General features: G+C 39.1%; 1 protein-coding gene across 10 annotated transcripts in view; it reads left to right on the plus strand.

The window, feature by feature from the left end:
• DENND1A (DENN domain containing 1A) overlaps positions 1-12,373 on the plus strand; it is a 407,524-nt gene that overhangs the window by 197,259 nt on the left and 197,892 nt on the right. For all 10 annotated transcript variants that reach the window (XM_023760104.1, XM_023760106.1, XM_023760103.1 and 7 more), the window contains one exon: positions 6,898-6,998. In XM_023760104.1, the coding sequence (XP_023615872.1) occupies positions 6,898-6,998 (101 nt within the window). The remainder of the gene's footprint in view (positions 1-6,897; positions 6,999-12,373) is intronic.

The raw sequence follows: 12,373 nt of genomic DNA on the forward strand, positions 1-12,373 counted from the left end.
TTTGTAATGTCTGTCACAGGCACAGGATGGAGGAGGGCAGAACCTTGCTGCCCCTGCATTTAAATGACATGTTGGCAATCCCAGTGTGACCTTGCCTTTTCCTTTTTCATCTTAAAGAAAAGTGTGCACTTTTCTCACTCACGTGCTGCGGCTCATTGACTCTGTAGTTTCCCATACCGTTGTTTCTGCCTCGGCTTTGGTAGTGAAGGCTTTTCTCTGGCAGTTTTAGTTGCTTTGAGGTTTTGAAGTGTCAAATCTTGGCATGAAAGCTTCTTTTCCTGGTTAATAACTTAGCTCTAATTACTCTACTCGTTGGTTCTTTAGAAAAGGGGGCGGGAGAAGTGATTGAGTAGGCAGGTGATTGCCTGGGAAAGCTTCCTTTTGACTGGATGATCTTGCTGTTAGAGGAAGACATTCGACTCTTCCCCATGTTGGTGTGTTGGTTTGGGGGCGTATTTTTCCCCCTTACCTTTCTCCAGATAGTGGAGAAGCAAGATGTAGGATGCATTCCACCCAACTGTAGAAAAAAAAATACGACTTGAAGAAAGACTGCTCTTCCTCCACAACCAAAAGTAAAAATAAAAATAAAGAAGCATTACATTTTTACTTCCAAGAAAAGTAGGACAGTCTTTGCTCTTTTCCTTCTTTCCACTCCCATGTCCAGCTTCTGTCTAGACTAACTGAAGGGCTTTGATTCTGAGGCTAAGTTTTCTTTTTGCTAAAGCATCTTCGTTTCTTAAAAGCCACCTCTACCCTCTCAAAATGTAGTAAACACAATCTGAATGAAGCTGAATCATTTGTAATTAAAGGTTTTTCTCATACCCTTGGAAGGGGTGAGTAGGTTAACTTTCAGAGTCCCTGTAGATTTTACTTAAAATTCATCGCTGAGGGTTTAACATTTGAGAATAAGTAAAAAAACAAACAAAACACACACACACACACACACACACACACACACACACACACACACAAAACCACAACACTGTTTAATCGTGGCACCATTTATTTCCTGATGACTACAAAGATAGTTTATAATGACGTAAAAGAATGTAGTTCTCAAATTAAGAAAGCTGACTTCCACAAGACATTTTATACAGCTGTTCTACATAGGATGATTCTTGTTTGAAATTAGTAGACTTAAAAATGACCCATCTTTAAATATAGTAATCTGATATTCTTTCTATACTGTTAGTTTTATCAATTTCCTGATGTTTGGGTTCAGAGGAGACTTTCCAATACATCTAATTCGATGAAGCAGATGTCAGTTTGATATTTTAACATCTTGAGTTCTAGGATATGAGTGACTGTGACCATCTGATTTTTTTCTTCTGTCAGATTTTGGAACTTGGAACTTCAATACCTTTTAGAAATTTACAGCTCCTAGTTGTGATCTATTAAGCAATTGCAATTTTGTTAAAGTGTCTGGTAATCTTGCCCTACCATTCCTTCATGATGGTCCAGCTAGGGGCATTCTAACATTCCCCAAACATTTACTCAGCACCTGCTCTGTGTCAAGCTTAGTAAGAGATAAGGAGAGGAATCAAATGTGTGCTCTGGCCCTGAGGAGCTCACATCTTTAGTCTCATGCCCCTAGTCTCCTAAAATCACCTACCTCTGAGGTCTCAGAGTGTCAGAGGCCAAGCACAGAGGATTATTGTGCCCTCCGCACTCAGGTGATGGAGAGAGAGGGCTGAGAGGTGAGGGTTCCTAGATAGCACATGAATTCCAAGTGGGCCTTATAGCTACAGAGATGAGAAAGCAAGACCAGCTTTGAGACATTCCCTGTTTTACTAACACTTAGTCAGTAGAGCTGACAGTGAGCTGGGGCAGAGGAGGCACATATTTCACATCAAAGGACAGCGATTCCTCTAGGTCATAAGTTGTCAAAGCTGGAAGGGGGCAGGGGGATCATGTAGTGCAGCCTCTTATTTTCCACAGAGGGGAAATTGAGACCCAAGAGAGGAAGTGGCTTACTCAGATCAAAAAAGAGAATTAGTGGAAACTCCATGCAAGTATGTGAAAGGGAACATGATGGAAACCCAGACTTTCAAATGGGTGCACCAAATTAGTGTTTAAACCATCACTTTGACAATCATTATGTCGTTATCTAGAATTTCCTATGGATTAAAGATACTATACCACCTTAGTTAAATGTAACTAATCCCCAGAAAAATTGTCAGATCTGTGTTTGTTTTTAAAATGTTTATTTTCTGTTAATCGGTATTTTGCCCTAGACTTTTGTTCATCTCACAGCAAGGCAAATGCATTTCTACCTAATTTGGCCGTGCTGACAGGAACAGTATCTCATCTAGTTCAGAATCCTCAGCACAGTGTATGGGCACAGGGCAGGTACTCGAAACATAAATTTATGCATTGTGGAAACACAGTGGCCATTCTAATCTGACAGGCCTGGTTGTGAGTCCCAGTTCTGTCACTAGCTATGTGGCCTTGGGCAGGTTATTTCACCTCTGAGACTGTTTCCTTATCTGTGAAATGTGGTGATGAGGGTGTATGTATGTAAACACACACACACACAAACATACACACACTCCTTTAAAATAATACTTTGCAAGATTCTAAATTCCCAACGTGGTGCCTGGCACATAGACTGTTGGGATTTGGTTTTTGTTGTTGTTGTTTTGTGGGGGAAGGAGGTGATTCTTTTATTCTGTGTTAAATTTCAGAGCTACCATTGGGATCTAAGAATGTGACAATCTGGGCATTATCTCTGAGAAATACCTTAAACTCTTAAACAAACAAACAAAAATGTGTCTGTGATTTTTTTTTTTTGTCATTGATCACTCCTCATTCATGTCCTATCCCCACTGCCTTCTCCCTTTTTCTTCCTTTGCCTCAAAGAAAATTAATGAAGCCGTATAGAAAGCTCCAAGATAGAAGTGACCTTGTGCATCTTTAATTGAGGACAGAATTTGCTAAAAGTGCCTCCAAAAACCCACTAGTGGTTTACTTTACAATCTGTGTCCTGGCTAGACTGGCTATTGGCTGTATAATTTGTCTAGTTTTGTCTGGAGTCTTAGACTATTCAGCTGCTTCAGGGCAAAATCTTTTGGGGTATCATTAAATGGGATTGATAATTGGCTTCTGATGAATATTCATTGTGACTAATGACTTTGGGCAAATTTTACACATACTATCTTTCTATTCTCCCACTGAGTGAGAGTTTGATAGGATCATTTTCTTCAACTTACACTTCAATTAAAATATTCACAATACCCCTTTGTTGATTACTATCTAAATTGTATACTTTCATTACTTTTTAATTTTGTATTCTGTAAGAAATGAACATAGGCCTTTAGGATCCTTATTTTTAAAAATAGGGTTGGGTTTAGAGTTATTTTTCAAATAAGTGGATAATGATAATTAACAAGACATAATATGTTATTTCTGATTAAGCATAGATATATCGTAACACTTTTCTTGTAGTCAACTCGGCCACTTTTCCTAAGTAACGGTACACATTGTTTGTGCTATTTAGTATTTGGTAAAAGAGCCCAACAATCCCCCCCCTTTTTTTTTTCTTAATCAGATGGGTAAATGCATTTTATTCCAATTGCAGAGACTTGGCCCTTAGAAAAACCCCAATGAAAATGATGTTCAAATACCTTAAAAGTTCGTTTTTCATGAGACATAAGATATTTTAAAATCTTGGCATCCAGCTTGGCAGGGGCTTTTTTTTTTTTTTTTTTTCCCTTTTGAGGTTAAGGAGACATGAAAAGAACATTGTATGAAGATAAGATCTCTGCCATTTTGCCACTTGAAATAGGCTTTAGACTCAAACCAATTTAAGCTAAAAAGAGGTTGGTAATCAAGTTCTGTTTCAACCAGGAACATTCTATTGAATGACTTTTTCAAAGAGAACTCCAAATGAATTATGTGATGATAACTTACATTTGTGTGGCACGTTGTAGGTTTTAAAGTGCTTTTATTTCTCTGATGTGTTGTAGAGTTATATTATGGAATGAATGGATGAATGAATTCATTAACTTGATTTTCCAAGAAATGGCATATCTTGTGTCTAAGCTTACTGGCATTGTTTTGGAATTTGAGTCATATACCCCACTCTGTGACATTCATGAAAATATTGGTCCAATACTATTAAAAGCCAAGCCACGAACTATCTTTAGTCAGGGGCATGTCAAAAGAATAGGGAGAACTATTCTAAGTAGAACTATTTTTTATTTATTCAGAAAGATTGCACTAGCTGGCACTTACATATATGTTGTACCATCGAGACCATGGAGAGGAAAAGAGAGACAGACAAGTCTTTGTGTACTTTACAATGAGAGGACACACATGCAGTTATAGCCCCATTGATAGTGGGGTGTATGCCCAGGAGAGCCGTGTGAGGAAGGTAGCACTTGGAGGAGTTTGCTCTGGGCACAAATTCAGGCCAGTTTAGAGGACAGGTGGAAAGAGAGAAAGAAGGAAAGGGAGTACATAATGCCTCCTACATCTGCAAAAGCTTTATTCCAAGGATAAACTTGGAGAAGGCGGGAGAGACTGTGGCTGGAGATGCTGCTCTACATGTAGACTGGGAACTGGTGGAGACATGCCTGTTTCAGGTGTGTCCCCAAGGACTTCCGAGTAGGGTGTTACACGACCGGACCTGCACTTTATGTAAGAGTACTTTGGCAGCTAAAGGGTGGGCAGAAAGAGCTGGGGCCCAAGGCCAGTGTCACCCCCCCCCCCAGCTTGACTTCAGGGTGAAATCAAAATAAAATTGGTTCATTTTCTACACTTTCAACACCCGCAAAGATTCTCATCTCTTCTAAAGCTGAAGAGATTAGTCATGTATAATATGACAGACAGCTTCCTTTATGTGGAAGCATATTAAAATGGGTTGAGAAGGCTGGGTTAAACCTACAAGCCTTGGTGTGTCACTGGGAACAGCTCTAGAGAGCTTGAAGGACCAGCTCCTGTTCATGACATGTACCTGGTTTAAAGAACAGTGTCTGGAGCAGCAGTTCTCAACCTGGGGGTCGCGACCCCTGAAAATATATCCTGCATATCAGATATTTACATTACGATTCATAACAGTAGCAAAATTACAGTTATGAAGTAGCAACAAAAATAATTTTATGGTTGGGGTCACCACAACATGAGGAACTGTATTAAAGGGTCGCGGCATTAGGAAGGTTGAGAACCACTGGGACTCTGGAGGAAAGGGGTGGGGAAAGGGTGGGGGTGGGGAGTAGCAGCCCTGGATTTAGTACACAGCTCTCACAACTGTGAAACATCAGCAGAATATCCCATTTAAAGCTGTTCATGTTACACTAACCTCTGGCATTCTTTTAACCGGGCCTTGGCACGTCACTCTTTTGCCACGTTACTCTTTCGCCACGTAAATGTCCTTCTGTCAACAAAGGCCAGTTAATAGCTTCCAAAAGAAGCAAAGTCCTCATGGGAACAGGTTTCCCAGAAACCAAAGAAACAAGACAGAGAGAAGCATGTGTAGTTGGCTTTTTTCACTTCATAGCCATATCTCCCAAGGTGTTGGTTTTTTCCTTCTTTCACTGTATTGAATCTTGTAACAATTTTATTCTATTATATCTTTGTTTCCAAAAATTTAATTATATCAAGTACTGATTGTATGATGTGTCTAGCTCTTAAGAAAAAAAGGAATATGAAACGGGCATGTCAAAACAATAGGGAGAGGAAGGATTAGTCAGTTAACAGTGCTGGGGCAATTGATTAACTATGTGGAAAAAATAAATTCTCACCTCAGTCCTTAAACCTAAATTCATTCCAGATGGATTAAAGTTAAATGCTGGGGAAAGATTTGGGGGACTTTCTTAGTATAAAAGTAGTGGAAACCATCATGAAGGAAGAGATTTGTCTATGTATTAACTTAAACCTCTTCACCCCCAAAAATTCAAAGAAAATTAAATAAGGATGAAGTATTTTTTTCCAAAACATTGCAAAGGATTTAGTGTCCTTTGCATATGTACCATTTCTTGCAAATCAATTTTTAAGCATACTAGTACACATTAGAAAAAGTGGCCTAGGAATAGGAAACAGACAATTTACCTAAAAATATAGTCAAGAAATATATGACAAGATGTTCAGCCTCAGTCATTTCTCAAAACAGAGGAATAAAAAAAAATCAACATAGATACAGTTTAAAGCTAACTTGAGTCCAATTCTTAGTGCTGGTGAGGTATAAGGGGGCACTGTAGCACAGGGCTGGGCGAGTGTAAAGAGCTTCCATCCTTCATCTATTTATTATGTGAATGCATTTACTATGTTTACATTTTTATATTTATTAAGTGCCTTACCATATTTATAACTTTTGTCTCTGAATTCTATATCTAGGAACCAGATATAAAAATTATTGACCTGATCTGATTATATAACTTAATGTTAGAAGAGTGATTAAATATAGTATAGGGAATTTATTGAGTGGTGTTAAAAGATATGTTTTGTAAGAGTATTTAAAGATATGGGAAAATGCCAGCAAATAATGTTGACTTGAAGAAAAAAGAACATACTGGCAAAAAAAAAAAAAGAAAAGAAAAGAACAAATGAACACTGTAGTTACAATAATCCTAATTTTATTAGAAAAGGAAATACAAGTGCGTATGTATGTAATACCCCAAAATGTTAAATTATTTTCAGATGGTGAAGACTTGTGTTTCCTTTTATCCCTTCTTCCATTTTCTAAATTTTCTACTGTCATTGTGCATTAGCTTCATAATCAAGGAAAAAATAGATTGTTTTTTTGAAAAGCAGGCTCTTATTAAATTTGAATAAGGGTGATTGAGTTAATTTATTTTAAATACTTTGAGAAGTATGTATTTAATTTTATTGCTCCACTCCAATAGGACAGGGTCTCACTTTGACTGCTAGTTCTGAGCCTCTGATTTGCTTCTCTTGCAGTTGACAGCCTGCATCCACGGGTCTGCCGCCATGCTCTACCCCATGTTCTGGCAGCACGTGTACATCCCCGTCCTGCCACCACACCTGCTGGACTACTGCTGGTAAGCCGCTGCTTTCCCCACCTCTGCTTTCCTTCTCCAGGAACTGACACGGAAGTTAGGTCTGTAACTTGTAATGCAGTTGATGACTCTAAATGAAAAATATTAGCTTCAAAAATGACATGCGTTTTAGACCACATGATTGCATGGCCCTTCTGTTTCCAAACAGCTTTCATATATGCCATGGCGTTCTTAAGAGTTCAAGTGAGTAGATAATACTTTTCCCATTTCTCAATTTGGGGAAACCAAAGCACCAAGTAGTTCTATGATTTTTTTTTCCCTAAAGACAAATTGGAAACTGGTGACAAGAACAGTTGAGATCCCCAAAGTCTTCAAGTTTCAGCCATGTCCTGGCACGTTCTGTAAGACTTGCTCTCAACTGTGGTTTGGAAGCACAAGCCAGACTTCAAACCCTCTGAAGTTTTTTTGATGGGAATTTCAGTGTTCACTGAACTGTGTTTCAGTGGGGGGCAGGCAGGCTTTAAAGTCAGCTCTACCACCTTGGGCAAGTCACTTGGCTTAAGACTTTGTTTCCTCATCTGCAAAATGAATTGTTCTATACTTAATTATATAAAGATGAAATGATATAACAGATGAAGGGACACCATGAAGAAAAGCTGGCTCATGGTGGGTGCTCAAGTGTGTTTCTGCAGGAGCCTTGTCATTACCACTATCTTGTATCCAATTGATCACCAAGAAGACTGATTTAGATCAATTTTCCTTCTGAACCATTTCTCCAGGGTAATGTGGTTAAAGACATTGTCTCTTGACAGTTCAAGTCAGCAGAAGTTGATAAGGGAGCACTGTGCATATGTAGGAAAAGGCACTGCCTGCCAGAGATTGACAGCTTCAGGAGAAAGGGACCTATTGGTTCAAAGTGATTGAGTATAGTCAGTCATAATTTTTGCTGGTTCTCTAACCCGTTTTGCCAACCTGCCACTGAAAAGGTTCACCAAGGTAGCCAGATCATCCTGGGACCTTAAATGTATTCCACAGTACTTCTAATTTGAATGTTGAGCTCACCCTCATCCCAAGAAGCCACAGATACAACAAAGATGTTGCTCGGGGCCATCAAGTGAAACTCAGCGACCCTCTCTGGTGCCTAGCACTAAGTGAATTGGCTCATCTCTCTGCTCTACATCTTTCTTATCAAGGCGGCTCCTTTTATCCATGCCTTTCCCCTACTTCGTCTGTGATTAAGGGTCTTCCTCTGTTTAGACTTGCTGCTCCTTTTGAGCTTCTAAACCAGGTATCAGTTATTTCCACTGCCATGTCTTTCAAAGGAAAGGCCCGTGTTTGCTCTCCAGTACTGTTGTTGTTTGAATGCAAGATTGAGGGGCTGGCAGAGGCAGACACCGAGGAATAAGCAGGCCAGGGGAGTGGAGGAGAAGAAAGAACAAAATACACACCCAAGGAAGGCAGAGGGGAGATAGTGAGAAAAATAGATAGAAAAGGTAGAAAGGGGGCATATGTCTTCTAAGACAGACTCACCAAGGCCACAAGAGGTTTAGTAACTTGCCCCAATATAGGTATTATGTACTGTATGATTCCATTTTTATAAAAACAAGCAAAATCGTGGTGTATATATAACACAAAAATTAAATGTGTGTACACATACACACACACACACACACACACACACACACACACACACACACTTTTTGGCAGAAATCTAGAAGGAAATACACCAAAATGTTTTAACAGTGATTCATAATGGGGAGGAGGGAGAGGAATTCTGCATGATTTTTATTTTGTTTTTCATATATTTCTATGAAGAAAGTCTGCTTTTTATAATTGAAAAGTTTTACCTTTTTTGTATATATTTTTTATTTCCTTTTTTTCCCTTTTTTATTGTTTAAAGTATTACAAATAGTAGTACATATGTCTCCTTTTTTCCCCCCAATTGACCTTCCTCCAGCCTCCCCTACCCACCGGCACATGCCCTCACCCCCCTCCCAGTGTCTTGCGTCCATTGGTTATGCTTATATGCATGCATACAAGTCCTTCGGTTGATCTCTTACCTACCCCCGCCGCCCCCCAACCCTCCCCAGCCTTCCCGCTGTCATTTGACAGTCTGTTCGATGCTTCTCTACCTCTGTATCTATTTTTGTTCATCAGTTTATAATGTTCTTTATTATCCATAAATGAGTGAGATCCTGTGGTATTTTTCTTTCACTGACTGGCTTATTTCACTTAGCATAATGCTCTCCAGTTCCATCCATGCTGTTGCAAATGGTAAGAATTCCTTCTTTTTCATAGCAGTGTAGTATTCCATTGTGTAGATGTATCACAGTTTTCTAATCCACTCATCTGCTGATGGGCATTTAGGCTGTTTCCAAATCTTAGCTATTATAAATTGTGCTGCTATGAACATAGGGGTGTATATATCCTTTCTGATTGGTGTTTCTGTTTTCTTGGGATATATTCCTAGAAGTGGTATTACTGGGTCAAATGGCAGTTCCATTTTTAATTTTTTGAGGAAACTCCATACTGTTTCCCACAGTGGCTGCACCAGTCTGCATTCCCACCAGCAGTGAAGGAGGGTTCTTTTTTCTCCGCATCCTCTCCAGCACTTGTCGTTTGTTGATTTGTTGATGATAGCCATTCTGACAGGTGTGAGGTGGTATCTCATTGTTGTTTTGATTTGCATCTCTCGAATGATTAGTGACTTTGAGCATGTTTTCATATGTCTCTTGGCTTTCAGAACATCCTCTTTCAAAAAGTGTCTATTTAGGTCATTTGCCCATTTTTTGATTGGGTTGTTGATCTTCCTTTTGTTAAGTTGTATGAGTTCCCTGTAAATGTTGAAGATTAAACCCTTATCGGAGATAACATTGGCCAATATGTTCTCCCATGCGGTGGGCTTTCTTGTTGTTTTGTTGATGGTTTCTTTTGCTGTGCAGAAGCTTTTTATTTTGATGTAGTCCCATTTGTTTATTCTCTCCTTAGTTTCCATTTTCCTAGGAGCTGTATCGTTAAATATATTGCTACGACAAATGTCTGCTATTTGAAAAGTTTTAATTTAAAAAAAAAATCAGTGTGTATTCTAGCCAGTTCTTCCAGCTGCCATCTCAGGTCCTAGCCCTCCTTTCTTATTTGCTTAGAGGATTTATTAGCTGTTTGACTCCTTCCTGTGGAAGTTGATCTGAGATCCTCTTTTCAATTCCCATTTAACTCTAGTTCCGTGGAGAACTGGGTCACCAGCCTGGCCGAGAGCAATGCTGGCAAGTCTAACTTAGAAGGGAAGGCTTGTCAAGGAAGTAGCTAAGCCCTGTCACCCCAAACTTCCACTCCTAAAAATCAAAGTAAAGACTTGTGTTTTTCTGAGCCTGAGTGAGTTTTGTGATTAGGTTCCATCTTGGAAGGTTCTGTTTGTGTGAGCTTGGTCTCCTGGTCTCTTGTTTTCATGAAAGGACTATTTGACATTTGACCAAAGGATGATTACAGGCCGGTGGGGATTGGTATCTGTTGATTAACTGCAAGATGTAAGATTGATGAAGTAAATGACCCCAAAAGATAAACAGGTCCTCCATTCAAGGCTTGATTTGATCACCTTCAGCCTACTACCACTGCTTTGGTCAGAAACTACAAATATCATGAAATTTGAGTCAATGCTAATAACTTAACTCTATTGTGCTCAGTGACTTTCACCACGTTGAGTTTATTCCTTGGTGGTAAGAGTCAGCAGGGATAACTAGCATTTTAAGTAAAGTGCTAGGAGCCTGAAACATGTAAATTTGAAGGAGGTTTGTTCCCCTGCAGATGATTTAAATGTTAAGTACATCCCCATGCAGGGGATACACGAAATGGAATCTGAAAACTATTATCTCCTGTAGAAATGAACTCTCAATTTACTCACTGCACAGGAAGGGCAGATTCTAGTCATTTTCACTGCCAGCAGGTGCCCTTTCTATGCATAATAGACTTCGCAAGTGTAATTAACACATGAGGACCACTGCTGCCAGTTTTTCTTCAGGTACATGCTGCTAGGAGTTTTCAGGACAACAGGGTAGTGTAGGCTGTAAGAGCTTTTTACAGTGTACTTGAAGATGAGGTGTTCATTGACTTCAGGACAAAGACATGTTAAAAGGGGCTGAGCCCAGACCCTGCTGTTGGTAGCATAGGTCATGGTCCTTGAGCTCAGAGACCCCAAGAGCTGTCATGCAGCCTTTGGTAGAACAGAGGCCAGTAGAGCAAAGCTCTGGGATGCAGTGAGTAAATGGAAAGTATGATGCTGAAAACCCCACAATTATGTGGAAGACTTTAATTGCATATTCACAAATACAACAGCCAATTATCTGAGTTAACTTTAATTAGATCTATAATCACAGATTTTAATTATCTGAATAAATCGATTTAGCACAAATGGTCTTCCCTAAATATTTCCCAACTTAATTTTTTCAAGTCCCTTCCCATTTCTGAAGAGGTGGTAGAGAAAGCACATGCGCTTTGGATTTAGGCAGATCTGGTTCGCATCTCAGTTTCATCTCTTATTAGCTGTGTAACCATTAAAAATCTATTTTGCACCTCTGATCTGCAATTTTTTTCTGTAAAATGGGTTTAATTTATCAACTTTGAAGGAAGGCTTTAGGAATTATAGATATTGGTCATCAAGTGGCACACAGGAGCCATTTAGTGAATGGTGGTTGCTCTTATCATGGTTATTATAAACATGGGACATGGATTTTGGTTTCCAGAAGGGTTTAACTTGAATTAAACATTATTCTTGCTTCTGTAGTCTGTGAGCTCAGGGAAAAAGTTTATAATTCATCTTCTCTTTTTACCCCTCAGATTGTTTTTATTTTGATTTTTTTTTTATTTAACTTGAGTTATTGTATGGTTGTTTTCATTTGCAGCTGTGGCATAAGAATGAAAAGAAAAGAAACAAAAGCAGATGGCAGAGAAAACGAAAGGAGTAAGACATTTCCAGCCCTTATGAATATTTAAAAACATGTGCTGCTAGTTCCTTTCTACTTTAGATCTGTACCATTCTCCTAACTTTGAAAATGAAAATGAGAATGATCCCTACCTTGGCTGATGGCAGCCCTGACCTTGGCCAGTGTTGGCAGAGCCTTCCCACTTCTGGGATTAACTTGCTGATGAGAATCAACATTCCCTTTCATTAAAATAATCACCATCTATTGAGTCCAGTGTGTGTGTCAAGCTCTTTATAAACATTATTGCAAATATTCAAAATCAAGGTATAAGGCAAGTATTATTAGCTCCATTGTATAGATTCAGAAATTGATGCTCAGAGGGGTTAGTGACATACCCACTGTCAACAGCTAAGAAATGGGAGAGCCTGAATTTGCAATCCAGGGCCACCTGATATTAAAACTTTGTTGACTAACACTCCAAAGTGTTAGAAAAGAAGTTGT

The sequence above is a fragment of the Myotis lucifugus genome, unplaced genomic scaffold (genome assembly GCF_000147115.1).
Source record: "Myotis lucifugus unplaced genomic scaffold, Myoluc2.0 scaffold_173, whole genome shotgun sequence".
NCBI classification, from domain to species: domain Eukaryota; kingdom Metazoa; phylum Chordata; class Mammalia; order Chiroptera; family Vespertilionidae; genus Myotis; species Myotis lucifugus.